Raw genomic sequence first — 16523 nt, 5'->3', positions numbered from 1 at the left:
GGGACCCCCCCCAAAATCCCCCCCCCCCCCAGGGTGGGACCCCCCCATACCGGGGTGGGGGCACGCGGGGGGGGGGGGCGGGGGGCGCGAAAGGGGGGCCCCGTGCAAGGTCCTGGTGCAAAGTCCTGGTGCAAGGTCCTCGTGCAAGGTCCCCGCGTGGCACCGGCTCCTCGTGCAAGGCCCTCGTGCAAGGCCAGGTCCCCGTGCGCCGCCGCCTCCTCGCACGCCCGCGGCTCCTCGTGCCGGGAGGGGGCCCGGGCCCCCAATGTCCCCTCTCGCTGCGGCCGAACCCTCGTGCAAGGCCGGGTCCTCGTGCAAGGCCGGGTCCCTGTGCAAGGCCGAATCCTTGTGCGAGGCCGAATCCTTGTGCAAGGCCGGGTCCTCGTGCGAGGCCGAATCCTCGTGCAAGGCCGGGTCCCTGTGCAAGGCCAAACCCTCGTGCAAGGCCAGGTCCCTGTGCGAGGCCGAATCCTTGTGCGAGGCCGAATCCTCGTGCAAGGCCGGGTCCTTGTGCAAGGCCAAATCCTTGTGCAAGGCTGAACCCTCGTGCAAGGCTGAATCCTTGTGCAAGGCCAGGTCCCTGTGCGAGGCCGAATCCTCGTGCAAGGCTGAATCCTTGTGCAAGGCTGAATCCTTGTGCAAGGCCGGGTCCTCGTGCGAGGGAGCCGTAGCTCGAGGCCGGGTCCTCGTGTGCCCCCGCACCCTGGAGCGAGGGGGGGTCTCTGCTCGGGGCCGGAGCCCCGCGCGAGGCCACGTCCGCGTGCGAGGGGGGTCCTCGTGCAAGCCCAGCTCCCCCCGGCCACGTCCTGCTGCGAGGCCGGACCCTCGAGCGAGGGGGGGGGTCCCGGTTGTGCCCCCCAGCCCCGCGTGTGCCCCCAGACCCTCGAGCGAGGGGGGGTCCCGGTTGTGCCCCCCAGCCCCGCGTGTGCCCCCAGACCCTCGAGCGAGGGGGGGGTCCCGGTTGTGCCCCCCGGCCCCGCGTGCCCCCAGACCCTCGAGCGAGGGGGGGGGTCCTCGTGCCAGCCCAGCCCCCCGTGTGCCCCCCGAGCACGTCCGAGTGCAAGGCCGGGCCCCGGTTGTGCCCCCCAGCCTCGTGTGCCCCCGGACCCTCGTGCGAGGGGGGGTCCTCGCGCACGCCCAGCCCCCTCCCGGCCCCCCCCCCGGCCACATCCTCGAGCGAGGCCGGACCCCCTTGCAAGGGGGGGGTCCCGATGTGACCTCGGGACCCCCGCGCGCCCCCGCTCCCTCGCACGGGGGGGTCCCGGAGTGCCCCCAGAGCCCCCTCTGGGGGGGGGGGTCCCGGAGCGCCAGGGGGGTCCCGCGTGCCCCCAGCCCCGCCCGGGGGTCTCACAGGCTGGTCACCAGCTGCATCTGCCCGTCGGGCTCGGCCCCCCCCGCGCCCCCCTCGGGCCCCCCGAAGGTCTCGGGGCTGTGCCGGCGGTTGGGGGGGGGCGCGCGGGGGGGCCCCCCCAGGTACGGAGGGGCGGGGGGGGGGCCCCTCGGGGCTGCTGTCGGGGTAGTCCCGCGGCGGCGGGGGGGGGGTGCCGGGGGTCGCGGGGGGGGTCGGGGGGGGGGTCCCAGCCCGCCCGGCCCCCCCCGCGCCAGCTCCTGGTAGAGCAGCCCCAGCTCGGGGGCGCCGGGGGGGGGCTCGGCGGGGGGCGGGGGAGGGGGCGGCGGCGGGGGGGGCGGCGGGGGGGGGGCCCCCCCCGTGCGCGGAGCCGCCCCCCCGCAGGTTGTTGTGCACCAGCTCCGAGATGATCATCTTCTCCAGCGCCGCGGGGTCCGAGGGGGCCCCCCCCGGGCACCCCCCCCGGCCCGGGGCCACCCCCCCGGGCCCCCCCTCGGGGCCCCCCCGCAGGCTGTAGCTGTTGTTGAAGTTGCCGTTGAGGGGCAGCGGCTCCGGGGGCTCCCGGGGGGGCTCTGCGGGGATGGGGGAGGGGGGGGGTCAGTGAGGGGGGTGGGGCTGTTGGGGGGGGGTCACGGTGGGGGGGTCTGAAGGGGTCAGTGGGGGGGGCTGGGGGGGTCAGTGGGGGGTTGGAGGGTCAGTGGGGGGGGCTGGGGGGGTCATTGGGGGGGTTGGAGGGTCAATGGGGGGGCTGGCGGGTCAGTGGGGGGGTCATTGGAGGGCTTGAAGGGGTCGCTGGGGGGGTCATTGGGGGGGTTGGAGGGTCAGTGGGGGGGGCTGGGGGGGTCATTGGGGGGGTTGGAGGGTCAGTGGGGGGGGCTGGGGGCGTCAGTGGGGGGGTTGGGGGGTCATTGGGGGATCTGGGGGGCTCAGGAGGGGCTTGGAGGGGTCAGTGGGGGGACCTGGGGGGGTCATTGGGGGGGGTTGGAGGGCCAGTGTGGGGGCTGGGGGGGTCATTGGGGGCTTGAAGGGGTCAGTGGGGGGGTTTGGAGGGTCAGTGGGGGGGTCAGGGGGGTCATTGGGGGGTTGGAGGGTCGGTGGGGGTGGTTTGGGGGGTCATTGGGGGGGTTGAAGGGGTCAGTGGGGGGGCCTGGGGGGGTCATTGGGGGCTTGAAGGGGTCAGTGGGGGGGTTTGGAGGGTCAGTGCGGGGGCTGGGGGGGTCATTGGGGGGTTGGAGGGGTCAGTGGGGGGGCCTGGGGGGGTCATTTGGGGGGTTTGGGGAGATACAGCAGCAACTGGGGTGCTGGGGAGGGTTTGGGGGGGTCAGTGGGGTCAGTGGGGTCTGGGGGGCTGTAGAGGAGGTTTGGGGGGGTCACTGAGTGGGTCTGGAGGGCCACAGGGGGTTTGGGGGCGGGTCTGGGGAGAGTCTGAGGGGAGGGGGGGGCTCAGTCGGGGCTGTAGGGGGCAAATGGGGGGGGTGGGGGCACAAGATGGGGGTGCGGGGGGGACATGGGGGGGCACTTACTGTTGTCGCGGAAGCTCCCTGGGGACGGAGGCAGCAGTTAGGGGGGGTCCTGACCCCCCCCCGGAGCCCCCAATTTCCCCCCGAGACGCCCCAAATCCCCAGCACCCCCCGCCGGCCCCACAGGTGGGACATTTGGGGACACTGGGGGCGGATTTGGGCTCCAGGGGGGTTGGGTGGGGTCAGGACCCCCTGTCCCCCTCCGTGGGGGGCTGTGGGGGAGTTTGAGGGGGCCCCAGGTGGTTTGGGGCAGTTGGGGGGGGGGGGGGCAAATCCTCCCATTCCCACCCCGGGGCTGAAATTGGGGCATTCGGGGGGGGCAGCACCCAGGGCCCCCCCAAAAATCCCCCCATTCCCACCCTGGGGGCGGCTGCAGGAGGGGGTGGGGGCTGTGGGGGGATTTTGGGGGGATCCAGAGGGGTGTGGGGGGGGATTTTGTGGGACCAAGGGCCCCCTGGGGTGTTGAAATGGGGGTGTTCAGGGAGGGAGCACCCAGGACCCCCCCAAACCTCCCCTGAACCCACCTGGTGGGGGGGGGGGGGTGAGGAAGGGGCTGTCAGGGGATTTGGGGGGGGGGATCCTGGAGGTTTTGGGGGCAGTTTGGAGGGTCGTGCCCCCCCCAGACCCACCTGGGGCAGTGAAGGCGGGGGGGGAGGCGGGGGTGAAGCCCCCCCCCTCAGCCAGGAGGGTGTTGTAGGGGCTCGACCCCCCCCGCGGCGGCAGCACCGGGTTGGGCAGGAGGTGCGACCCTGCAGAGAGGGGTGGGGGGGTCACACATGGGGGTCCTGGGGGGTCTGAGAGGGTCCTGGGGGGGTCACAGGAGATCTGGGAGGGGGGGTCTAGGTACCCCAAGAGTGTTTCTGGAGGGGTCTGAGTGGAGTCTGGGCGGTCCCATGGGGGTCCCAGAGGGGTCTTGAGGCCTGGGAGGGATCAGAGGGGTCCCAGGGGGTCTGAGGGGATCCCAGGGGGTCACGGGGGAGGGGAGGGAGAGGCTCAGGGGGTCTGAGGTGGATCTGGGGCATCCCAGGGGGTCTGGGGAGGGGTCTTGGGTGGTCTCTGGGAAGGGCCCTGGGGGTCTGAGAGGGTCCAGGGGGGCTCCCAGAAGGATCTTTGGGGTCTCTGGGGGGTTTCTGGGGAGGGGTCTCACCTCTGTTTGGGGTGGAGGAGGGTCTCTGGGGATTCCTGGGGAGGGGGTCTCACCTCTGTTCAGAGTGGGGGGGCTTGGGGTTTTTTTGGGGAGGGGGTCTCACCTCGGTTCAAGGTCGGGGTGCTGTTCAGGTCCCCCCCCATAAAACTCGACTCCGTCTGTTTCCGGACCGTGTCGTTCCACATCCTCCGGATCCGGCTCTGGGAGGACAATGGTGGGGCTGGGACCCCCCAGAACGCCCCAAAACCCACTCCAGAACCCCCCTGGACTCCCCCAAACACCCCAGAATACCCCCGGAGCCCCCACCCCGAGGTGTCCCCACAACCAGCACCCATAGCCTGGTGGAGTTGGAGGGAATTTTTGGGTCCAGGGGGTTTTGGGGGAAGCCGGGGGGACCTAGGGGTGCCACAGGTGGGTTTGGGAGGGTATGGAGGGGTCCCACCTGCACCCGGGGGACGGTCTGGGTGTGTCAGGGGGGATTTGTGGGTCCGGAGGGATTTGAGGGTGCCGTGGGGAGGTTCCCCACCTGGGTGTGGAGTGGGTTTGGGGGCCCAGAGATGGGTTTGGGGGTTCCGAGGGCTTTGGGTTTCCTTGGGGTGGGGTGGTCCCAACCTGGGTGCTGCTGTAGTATTGGGGGTGAGTTTGGGGGGGTTATCTGGGGGGCTGGGAGGGCTGGGGGGGGGGGGGTCTGTGTGGGACTGACAGGCAGGACAGGAGTGATTGACAGCTGGCATCAGCTGGGTGACAGGCAGGAATCAAAGTGATTGACAGGCAGGATCGGCGCTGCAGAGTGATTGACAGGCAGGGCCAAGAGTGATGAGGAGGGTGTGGCAGCCTCAGGATTTAAGTTGAGGGGAAAAGGGGCAGGGAAAAGTGATGGGAAAAAGTGTTTGAAGTCTGAGGGGGAAAGGGCAGAAAAAGGGAGGGGAAAGGGCGGGAAATGTGAGGGGGAAAAGGGTGGGGAATGTGAGGGGAAAAGGGTGGGAAATGTGAGGGGAAAAGGGTGGGGAATGTGAGGGGAAAGGGTGGGAAATGTGAGGGGAAAAGGGTGGGAAACCTGAGGAGAAAAAGGGTGGGAAACGTGAGGGGGGAAAGGGCGGGAAACGAGGAGAAAAAGGCGGGAAATGTGAGGGGGAAAAGGGTGGGAAATGTGAGACCAAAAAGGGTGGGAAACTTGAGGGGAAAAAGGTGAGAAACGTGAGGGGAGAAAAGGAGGGAAAGGCAGGGGGAAAAGGATGGGGAATGTGAGAGGAGAAAGGTGTGGGCATCATGAGGGGAAAAGGGTGGCAAACCTGAGGAGAGAAAAGGGTGGGAAAGGTAGGGGGGAAAATGGGGGGAAAAATGAGGGAGAAAAGGGTGGGAAACATGAGGGGGGGAAAAGGGCGGGAAACATGAGGGGAAAAAGGGTGGGAAACATGAGGGGAAAAAGGCAGGAGAATGAGGGGGAAGGGTGGGAAATGTGAGGGGGAAAAGGGCAGGAAATGTGAGGGGGAAAGGGTGAGAAATGTGAGGGGAAAAAGGCGAGAAACCTGAGGGGAGAAAAGGAGGGAAAGGTGGGGAAAAGGGTGGGGAATGTGAGGGGGAAAAGCATGGGAAACATGAGGGCTAAAAGGGTGGGGAATGTGAGGGGAAAAAAGGGCGGGAAACGTGAGGGGAAAAAGGGGTGGGCATCATGAGGGGAAAAGGGTGGCAAACCTGAGGGGAGAAAAGGGTGGGAAAGGTAGGGGGGAAAATGGAGGGAAATGTGAGGGAGAAAAGGGTGGGAAACATGAGGGGGGAAAAAGGGTGGGAAATGTGAGGGGGAAAAAGGGTGGGAAACTTGAGGGGGAAAAGGTGAGAAATGTAAGGGGAGAAAAGGAGAGAAAGGTAGGGGGGAAAAGGGTGGGGAATGTGAGGGCTAAAAGGGTGGGAAATGTGGGGGGGAAAGGGTGGCAACCATGAGGGGAAAAGGGTGGGAAATGTGAGACCAAAAAGGTGGGAAACATGAGGGGAAAAAGGCAGGAAAATGAGGGGGGAAAGGGTGGGAAATGTGAGGAGAAAACGGGGGGGAAATGTGAGGGGGAAAAGGGTGGGAAATGTGAGACCAAAAAGGGTGGGAAACTTGAGGGGAAAAAGGCGAGAAACGTGAGGGGAGAAAAGGAGGGAAAGGCAGGGGGAAAGGGTGGGAATTGTGAGGGGGAAAAAGGGTGGGAAATGTGAAGGGAAAAAGGGTGGGAAACGTGAGGGGAAAAGGGCGGGAAACGTGAGGGGGAAAAGGGCGGGAAACGTGAGGGGAGAACTGTGGCAAACCTGAGTTGAAAAAGTGTGGGAAATGTGAGAGAAAAAAAGTGGGAAAAGTGAGCGGAAAGGGCAGGAAAAAAGGGAAGAAAAAAGGGTGGAAATCGTGAAGGAAAGATGTTGGGAAAATGGAATAGAAAAGGGTGAGAAAGGGGAGAAGAATGGAAAATGGAAGAGAAAAGCTAAACAAAAAAGGGTGGGAAACGTGAAGAGAAAAAGGAGTGAAAAAGGTAAGAAAAAAACACAGGAAAAGAAAAACCAAAAAAGGTGGGAAATGTGAGGAGAAAAAGAGCAGGAAAAGGGAGAGAAATAGAGGTTGGAAATCCCATAAACGCTCCCCCAGAGACCTTCCCCAATCCCATATGGGGGTCTCTGGGTGGGGTTAATGGGATTGGGGGGTCTCTGGAAGTGGATGGGGTTTCTTGGGGGGGGTCTTGGCGGGGGTCTCTGTGAGATTTGGGGGCCTCTGGGAGGGTGTCTATGGGATTGGGGGGTGCTCTGCGGGATTTGGGATTTTTCAAAGCTATGGGGCTGCGAGGGCTCTCCCCAGGCCCCCATCTCTGTGAGAGGTCCCTCAAAGACCCCCTATCCTATCGGGGGGGATTTCTGGGGGGGCTTTGGGGTCCCCACCTGGGTGCTGCTGTGTTTAGGGGAGGTTTTTGGGGTCCCCACCTGGGTGCCGCTGTAGTGCCGGGGGTGGGGTTTAGGGGAGGTTTTTGGGGTGTTTTTGGGGTCCCCACCTGGGTGCCGCTGTAGTACCGGGGTGGGGTTTAGGGGAGGTTTTTGGGGTGTAGTTGGGGTCCCCACCTGGGTGCCGCTGTAGTACCGGGGTGGGGTTTTGGGGGTGTTTTTGGGGTGTTTTTGGGGTCCCCACCTGGGTGCTGCTGTGTTTAGGGGAGGTTTTTGGGGTCCCCACCTGGGTGCCGCTGTAGCACCGGGGTGGGGTTTAGGGGAGGTTTTTGGGGTGTTTTTGGGGTCCCCACCTGGGTGCCGCTGTAGTACCGGGGTGGGGTTTTGGGGGTGTTTTTGGGGTGTTTTTGGGGTCCCCACCTGGGTGCTGCTGTGTTTAGGGGAGGTTTTTGGGGTCCCCACCTGGGTGCCGCTGTAGCACCGGGGTGGGGTTTAGGGGAGGTTTTTGGGGTGTTTTTGGGGTCCCCACCTGGGTGCCGCTGTAGTACCGGGGTGGGGTTTTGGGGGTGTTTTTGGGGTGTTTTTGGGGTCCCCACCTGGGTGCCGCTGTAGTACCGGGGTGGGGTTTTGGGGGTGTTTTTGGGGTGTTTTTGGGGTCCCCACCTGGGTGCCGCTGTAGTTCCGGGGTGGGGTTTAGGGGAGGTTTTTGGGGTGTTTTTGGGGTCCCCACCTGGGTGCCGCTGTAGTACCGGGGTGGGGTTTAGGGGAGGTTTTTGGGGTCCCCACCTGGGTGCCGCTGTAGTACCGGGGGTGGGCGCGGGCGGCCGAGGGTTTGAGGGCGCCCAGGGAGGTCCCGGGGGGGCCCCTGAGGCAACACCCCGAGTGCCGCAGGCACTTGCTGAGCTCCCGGTGCACCTGGGGAACACACCAGTTCACACCAGTAACACACCAGTTCACACCAGTGACCCCCCCAGTAACACCCAGTAACCTCCCAGTGCCCCACAGTGACCCCCAGTAACACCCAGTGAAATCCAGTGCTCCCAGTGCCGCAGGCACTTGCTGAGCTCCCGGTGCACCTGGGGAACACACCAGTTCACACCAGTTCACACCAGTAACACACCAGTGACCCCCCAGTAACACCCAGAACACACCAGTTCACACCAGTTCACACCAGTTCACACCAGTAACGCACCAGTGACCCCCCCAGTAACACCCAGTAACCTCCCAGTGCCCCACAGTGGCCCCCAGTAACACCCAGTGAAATCCAGTGCTCCCAGTGCCGCAGGCACTTGCTGAGCTCCCCGTGCACCTGGGAGGGTTCCGGGCGGGTCGATGCCCACCAGTTCACCCCAGTAACACCCCAGTGACCCCCAGTAGCCCCTCAGCGACCCCCCAGTCACCTCCCAGTGCCCTCAGTGCCACTTCCTGAGCTCCTGGTGCAACTGGGGGCCCCCCAGTAACAGCCCAGCAGCCCCCCCATTAATGTCCCAGTGCCTCCAGCTGCCTCCCCAGTCCCTCCCAGTCCCTCCCAGTGCCCTCCCAGTGCTCTTATTCGTGATCTCTGGAGGTCCCAGTCCCTCCCAGTCCCTCCCAGTGCCCTTATTCGTGATCTCTGGAGGTCTCAGTCTCTCCCAGTACCTCCCAGTCTCTCCCAGTGCCCCCCAGTTCCTCCCAGTGCCCCTCATTCATGGTCTGTGAGGATCCCAGTCCCTCCCACTCTTCCTCCGTCTCTCCCAGTGTCCCCCACATCTTTTTCTGGAGGGCACAGTGGAAGATGAAGGTGCCTCCCCAGTGTCCTTCCAGTTCCTTCATTCCTGATCTCTGGGGGTCCCACTCTGTCCCAGTCCCTCCCAGTGCCCTCCCAGTCCTTCCCAGTGTCCCTTTTTCATGGTCTCTGGGCGTCCCAGTCCCTCCCAGTTCCTCCCAGTCTCCCCCAGACCTTCTGGAGGGCGCAGTGGAAGATGAAGGTGCTTGACCGGTGTCCCCCCCGTGCCCTCCCAGTGTCGCTTATTCAGGATCTCTGTGTGTCCCAGCACCCTCCCAGTCCCTCCCAGTCCCTCCCAGTCCTTCCCAGTGCCCCCTTTTTATGGTCTCTGGGCATCCCAGTCCATCCCAGTTCCTCCCAGTGCCCCCCAGTCTCCCCCAGACCTTCTGGAGGGCGCAGTGGAAGATGAAGGTGCTTGACCGGTGTCCCCCCCGTGCCCTCCCAGTGTCCCTTATTCATGATCTCTGTGTGTCCCAGCACCCTCCCAGTCCCTCCCAGTCCCTCCCAGTGCCCCCGGCCCCCCCCCCCACCTTCTTCTGGAGGGCGCAGTGGAAGAGGAAGATGAAGGTGCCCTGCAGGGCGTTGCAGGCCGTGAACAGCGACGCCGTCAGCACCGACTCGCGGGTCACAAACAGGAGCCCGAAGGCCCAGGTGAGCCCCAGCAGCAGCAGCAGCGCGATGGCCCCCAGCGCCCACGACCTGCGGGGCACCCGCCGTCAACTGGGGGCACTGGGAGGCACTGGGAGGGCACTGGGGAGCAGTGGGACTCCCAGAGATGCTGAATGAGGGGACTGGGAGGGCACTGGGGAGCAGCGGGACTCCCAGAGATGCTGAATGAGGGGACTGGGAGGGCACTGGCAGAGACTGGGATGGTACTGGAGGGTATTGGAAGGCACTGAAAGGGTACTGGAAGGGACTGGGAGAGACTGGGAAGGCACTGGAGGGCAGTGGGAGACACTGGGAGGGTACTGGAAGGGACTGGGAGGCACGGGGAGAAACTGGAGGGCACTGGGGGGCATTGCAGGGCAGTGGCAGGGCACTGAAGGGCACCAGGAGGGACTGGGAGGGGACTGGGAGGGGACTGGGGGGGGACTGGGAGGGGAGTGGGAGGGGACTGGAGGGGACTGGGAGGGACTGGGAGGGGACTGGGAGGGGACGGGGGGGACTGGGAGGGACGGGAGGGGACTGGAGGGGACTGGGAGGGGACTGGGAGGGGATGGGGGGACTGGGAGGGACTGGAGGGGACTGGGAGGGACTGGGAGGGGACTGGAGGGCACTGGGAGGGACTGGGGGGAACTGGGAGGGACTGGAGGGCACTGGGAGGGACTGGGAGGGACTGGGAGGGACTGGGAGGGACTGGAGGGGACTGGGAGGGCACTGGGAGGGACTGGGAGGGACTGGGAGGGGTCTGGGGGGACCGGAGGGGACCGGAGGGGACTGGGGGGCACTGGGAGGCCACTGGGAGGCCACTGGGAGGGACTGGGGGGACTGGGAGGACTGGAGGGTACTGGGAGGGACTGGGAGGGACTGGGAGGGGACTGCGGGGACTGGGGGGGGACTGGGAGGGGACTGGGGGGACCGGAGGGGACTGGGAGGGGACTGGAGGGGACTGGGAGGCCACTGGGAGGGGACTGGGAGGGGACTGGGGGGACTGGGAGGGGACTGGAGGGGACTGGGAGGGGACTGGAGGGCACTGGGAGAGACTGGGAGGGGACTGGGAGGGGACTGGAGGGCACTGGGAGAGACTGGGAGGGGACTGGGAGGGGACTGGAGGGGACTGGGAGGGACTGGGAGGGGACTGGAGGGCACTGGGAGGGACTGGGAGGGGACTGGAGGGGACTGGGAGGGACTGGGAGGGACTGGGATTCCCAGCACCCACAGCGGGGCAGTTAGAGGGGAGTTGGGGCCTGGTTTCGGGGGTCCCTCCCTGCCCTGTTTGGGGTCCGGTTCGGGGCGGCCCCCGGTCAGGGCTCCCCTCTGGGATCCCCCGTTCGGGGTCTCATTTGGGCCCCCTCGAACACAGGGGTCGCATTTGGGGTCCCCCCTGTTCGCGGGCGCCCATCGGGGGTCCCGGCTGGGGTCCCTCCCGGCTTCGCAGGTCCCCCCCTTTGGGGGTTCCGTTTGGGGTCCCCCGTTGGGGGTCCCCCGTTGGGGGTCCCCCCACCTGATGCTGTCCAGGCGGCTGGAGTCGGGTTTGAGGGCGGCCGAGCTGCGCAGCATCTTGTGCAGGGTGACCAGCAGGAACACCAGCGTCACCTGCGGGGGGACCCCGCACCCGCTGTGGGACCCCGGAGCCGCGGGGGGACCCCAGACCCATGGAGAGATCCCAGACCCGCGGAGGGACCCCAGACCCGCTGTGGGACCCCAGACCCATGGAGAGACCCCAGACCCACAGAGGGACCCCGGACCCACAGAGGGACCCCGGACCCGCTGTGAGACCCCAGACCCGCGGGGGGACCCCAGACCCATGGAGAGACCCCAGACCCACAGAGGGACCCCGGACCCATGGAGGGACCCCAGACCCGCTGTGGGACCCCGGACCCGCGGGGGAACCCCAGACCCACAGAGGGACCCCAGACCCGCAGAGGGACCCCGGACCTGCGGGGGGACCCCAGACCCGCTGTGGGACCCCAGACCCACAGAGGGACCCCGGACCCACAGAGGGACCCCAGACCCACAGAGGGACCCCAGACCCACTGTGAGACCCCACACCCACAGAGGGACCCCAGACCCGCTGTGAGACCCCACACCCACAGAGGGACCCCAGACCCGTGGGGGGACCCCAGACCCACAGAGGGACCCCAGACCCGCTGTGGGACCCCGGACCCGCTGTGGGACCCCAGACCCGCGGGGGGACCCCAGACCCGCGGAGGGACCCCAGACCCGCGGGGGGACCCCAGACCCGCTGTGGGACCCCAGACCCACAGAGGGACCCCGGACCTGCGGGGGGACCCCAGACCCACAGAGGGACCCCAGACCCACAGAGGGACCCCAGACCCACAGAGGGACCCCGGACCCGCGGGGGGACCCCAGACCCGCTGTGGGACCCCAGACCCGCAGAGGGACCCCAGACCCACAGAGGGAGCCCAGACCCATGGAGGGACCCCAGACCTGCGGAGGGACCCCAGACCCACTGTGAGACCCCAGACCCACAGAGGGACCCCGGACCCGCTGTGGGACCCCGGACCTGCGGGGGGACCCCAGACCCACAGAGGGACCCCAGACCCACAGAGGGACCCCAGACCCGCTGTGGGACCCCGGACCCGCGGGGGGACCCCAGACCCGCAGAGGGACCCCAGACCCGCTGTGGGACCCCAGACCCGCTGTGGGACCCCAGACCCACGGAGAGACCCCAGACCCACAGAGGGACCCCGGACCCATGGAGGGACCCCAGACCCGCTGTGGGACCCCGGACCCATGGAGAGACCCCAGACCCACGGAGAGACCCCAGACCCGCAGAGGGACCCCGGACCCATGGAGGGACCCCAGACCCGCTGTGGGACCCCGGACCCGCGGAGGGACCCCAGACCCACAGAGGGACCCCAGACCCGCTGTGGGACCCCAGACCCATGGAGAGACCCCAGACCCGTGGAGGGACCCCAGACCCATGGAGGGACCCCAGACCCACGGAGGGATCCCAGACCCACTGTGGAACCCCAGACCCACAGAGGGAGCCCAGAGCCACAGAGGGACCCCAGACCCATGGAGGGACCCCCGACCCACGGAGAGACCCCAGACCCATGGAGGGACCCCAGACCCACGGAGGGAGCCCAGACCCACGGAGGGAGCCCAGACCCACAGAGGGAGCCAAGACCCATGGAGAAACCCCAGACCCACAGAGAGACCCCAGACCCACTGTGGGACCCCAGGCCCATGGAGAGACCCCAGGCCCACTGCAGGACCCCAGATCCATGGAGAGACCCCAGACCCACTGTGGGACCCCAGACCCAGGATGGGACCCCAGACCCACGGAGGGACCCCAGACCCATGGAGAGACCCCAGACTCACGGGGAGACTCCAGACCCACTGCGGGACCCCAGACCAAGGATGGGACCCCAGACCCATGGAGAGACCCCAGACCCACTGTGGGATCCCCTCTGAGCCATGGCCGGGTACCCCGAACCCACGGCCACAGGGACTCAGAGCCACAGCGGGACCCCAGACCCCTGGCAGGACCCCCAGCCTCACACCCCATGGGAGGACCCACAGTGGGACCCCCACCTGCCCCATGGCACGAACCCAGACCCCTGGGGCACCCCCGAGGCCCTCCCGAGCCTCCCAGCCCCTCATCCCCCATGCGAGGATGCCCAAGGTCCATCCCTGCACCTCCGGAGCCCCCCAGCCCCCCAAAGCCCCCCAGTCTCCCCCCAGTCTCCCCCCAGCCCCCCAGGTCTCCCCACAGCCCCCCAAAGCTCCCAGTCTCCCCCCAGCCCCCCAGGTCTCCCCGCAGCCCCCCGAGCCCCCCGTACGAGGATGACGAAGGCCACGGGGCCGATGAAGCTCCAGATGAAATAATTGTCCACCCGCAGCCAGCACCTGCCGGGGGCGGGGCGTCATCGGGACACGCCCACCGGGGTAAGGCCACGCCCCCAGGGAGGAGACCCCGCCCCACCAGCAAAGCCCCTCCCCCAGAGCCCCCATTGACACCTGGCGAGTCCCCCAGCAGCACCTGTGCCCCACCCTGTGCCAAGCCCCGCCCCCGACTCAGGCCCCACCCCCAGCCCCGCCATTCACACCTGGGCACGCCCCATGGGGAAGCCCCGCCCCCAGCCACAGCTGCACCCCAGCCACACCCCCGGCCACGCCCTGGCCACACCCTGGCCACACCCTGGCCACACCCTGGCCACACCCTGACCACACCCTGGCCACACCCTGACCACACCCTGACCACACCCCAGCTATGCCCAGCTGCACCCCAGCCACACCCCCGGCCACACCCTGGCCACACCCTGACCACACCCTGGCCACACCCTGACCACGCCCCAGCTATGCCCAGCTCCACCCCGGCCACACCCCCCGGCCACGCCCTGGCCACACCCTGACCACACCCTGGCCACGCCCCAGCTATGCCCAGCTCCACCCCGGCCACACCCCCCGGCCACGCCCTGACCACGCCCTGACCACACCCCAGATATGCCCAGCCCCACCCCAGCCCCACCCTGGCCACACCCTGGCCACACCCTGACCACACCCCAGCTATGCCCAGCTCCACCCCAGCCACACCCTGACCACGCCCTGACCACGCCCTGACCACACCTTGACCACGCCCTGACCACACCCCAGCTATGCCCAGCCCCACCCCATCACACCCTGACCACAGCCAAGCCTCACCTGGCCACATCCCAGTCATGCCCTGGCCACACACTGGGCACACCCCAGTCACACCCCAGCCACGCCCTGGCCATGCCCCAGCCACACACCAGGCACACCCCCGCCAGACACTGGGCACACCCTGGCCACGCCCCAGGCACACCACAGCCACATCCCAGCCATGTCCCGGCCACATCCCAGCCACGCCCTGGCCACACACCGGGCACACCCCAGCCATGCCCCAGTCGCATCCCAGCCACGCCCCAGCCACACACTGGGCACACCCAGGCCACACCCTGGACACACCCTGACCACACCCCAGCTATGCCCAGCTCCATCCCCGGGCACACCCTGACCACACCCAAGCCTCACCCAGCCACACCCTGTCACACCCCGACCACACACCGGGCCACAACCCGGCCATGCCCCAGCCACACACTGGGCACACCTTGGCCACGCCCCAGGCACACACTGGGCATGCCCTGGCCACACATCGGGCACACCCTGGCCACACCCAGGCCACACCCTGACCACACCCCAGCTATGCCCAGCTCCACCCCACCACACCCTGACCACACCCTGACCACACCCAGACCACACCCAAGCCTCACCCTGGCCACACCCCAGCCACACCCAGGCCACGCCCCAGCCACGCCCTGGCCACACACTGGGCACACCCCAGCCACACCCAGCCACGGCCCGGCCACGGCCCGGCCCCGCTCACGCCTGGTCGGTGCCGTAGCTGCGGTGGTCGATGGCGGCGGCGACGGCGACGACGACGGCAGGGAAGCAGTACCCCCCCGCGTAGTAGTACTTGCGGCGGCCGGGGTCGCTGTCGAACACCTCGAGCAGCAGCAGGTACAGGTGAACCCCCTCCAGGCACAGCCACGAGAACGACGCCAGGAAGAAATAGTGCAGCAGCCCCGCGAAGATGGGACAGGCCACCTGCGGGCACAGGGACAGCGTGGGCACAGGGACAGGGTGGGCACAGGGACTGCCCCAGGATGGGACAGGCCACCTGCGGGCACAGGGACAGCGTGGGCACAGGGACAGGGTGGGCACAGGGACAGCGTGGGCACAGGGACAGCGTGGGCACAGGAACTGCCCCAGGATGGGACAGGCAACCTGTGGGCACAGGGACAGCATGGGCACAGGGACAGCGTGGGCACAGGGACAGCGTGGGCACAGGAACTGCCCCAGGATGGGACAGGCCACCTGTGGGCACAGGGACAGCGTGGGCACAGGGACAGCGTGGGCACAGGGACTGCCCCAGGATGGGACAGGCCACCTGCGGGCACAGGGACAGGGTGGGCACAGGGACAGTGCGGGCACAGGGACAGCGTGGGCACAGGGACTGCCCCAGGATGGGACAGGCCACCTGCGGGCACAGGGACAGCGTGGGCACAGGGACAGCGTGGGCACAGGGACAGCGTGGGCACAGGGACTGCCCCAGGATGGGACAGGCCACCTGCGGGCACAGGGACAGGGTGGGCACAGGGACAGTGCGGGCACAGGGACAGCGTGGGCACAGGGACTGCCCCAGGATGGGACAGGCCACCTGCGGGCACAGGGACAGGGTGGGCACAGGGACAGTGCGGGCACAGGGACAGCGTGGGCACAGGGACAGGGTGGGCACAGGGACAGGGTGGGCACAGGGACAGCGTGGGCACAGGGACAGTGTGGGCACAGGGACAGGGTGGGCACAGGGACAGGGTGGGCACAGGGACAGTGTGGGCACAGGGACAGCATGGGCACAGGGACAGGGTGGGCACAGGGACAGGCCCAGGATGGGACAGGCCACCTGCGGGCACAGGGACAGGGTGGGCACAGGGACAGTGTGGGCACAGGGACAGCATGGGCACAGGGACAGGGTGGGCACAGGGACTGCCCCAGGATGGGACAGGCCACCTGCGGGCACAGGGACAGCGTGGGCACAGGGACAGAGTGGGCACAGGGACAGCATGGGTACAGGGACTGCCCCAGGATGGGACAGGCCACCTGCAGGGACAGGGACAGCGTGGGCACAGGGACAGGGTGGGCACAGGGACATGGTGGGCACAGGGACAGCGTGGGTACAGGGACTGCCCCAGGATGGGACAGGCCACCTGTGGACACAGGGACAGAGTGGGCACAGGGACAGGCCCAGGATGGGACTGGCCACCTGTGGGCACAGGGACAGAGTGGGTACAGGGACAGCCTGAAGATGGGACAGGCCACCTGCGGGCACAGGGACAGGGACAGTGTGGGCACAGGGACTGCCCCAGGATGGGACCGGCCACCTGCGGGCACAGGGACAGCGTGGGCACAGGGGCAGTGTGGGCACAGGGGCACTGTGGGCACAGGGACTGCCTGAAGATGGGACAGGCCACCTGTGGGCACAGGGACTGTCCGAAGATGGGACAGGCCACCCGTGGGCACAGGGACAGCGTGGGCACAGGGACAGGGTGGGCACAGGGACTGCCCCAGGATGGGACCGGCCACCTGCGGGCACAGGGACAGCGTGGGCACAGGGACAGCGTGGGCAGA

At 67.6% G+C, this 16523-nt stretch overlaps 1 protein-coding gene across 1 annotated transcript in view; it reads right to left on the bottom strand.

Annotated features, from left to right (window-relative positions):
- Positions 1 to 1347: 1347 nt before the first annotated feature.
- Positions 1348 to 16523, bottom strand: part of LOC138100143 (adhesion G protein-coupled receptor L1-like) — a 39407-nt gene continuing 24231 nt past the window's right edge. The window contains 10 exon segments of the mRNA XM_068997869.1: positions 1348 to 1701; positions 1703 to 1920; positions 2872 to 2889; positions 3498 to 3653; positions 4119 to 4215; positions 7709 to 7837; positions 9218 to 9386; positions 10852 to 10943; positions 13157 to 13223; positions 14722 to 14942. Coding sequence (XP_068853970.1) covers positions 1348 to 1701; positions 1703 to 1920; positions 2872 to 2889; positions 3498 to 3653; positions 4119 to 4215; positions 7709 to 7837; positions 9218 to 9386; positions 10852 to 10943; positions 13157 to 13223; positions 14722 to 14942 — 1521 coding nt within the window.

Source organism: Aphelocoma coerulescens, chromosome 30 (genome assembly GCF_041296385.1).
Source record: "Aphelocoma coerulescens isolate FSJ_1873_10779 chromosome 30, UR_Acoe_1.0, whole genome shotgun sequence".
NCBI classification, from domain to species: Eukaryota; Metazoa; Chordata; class Aves; order Passeriformes; family Corvidae; genus Aphelocoma; species Aphelocoma coerulescens.
This window is presented reverse-complemented; position numbering and strand designations above follow the sequence as displayed.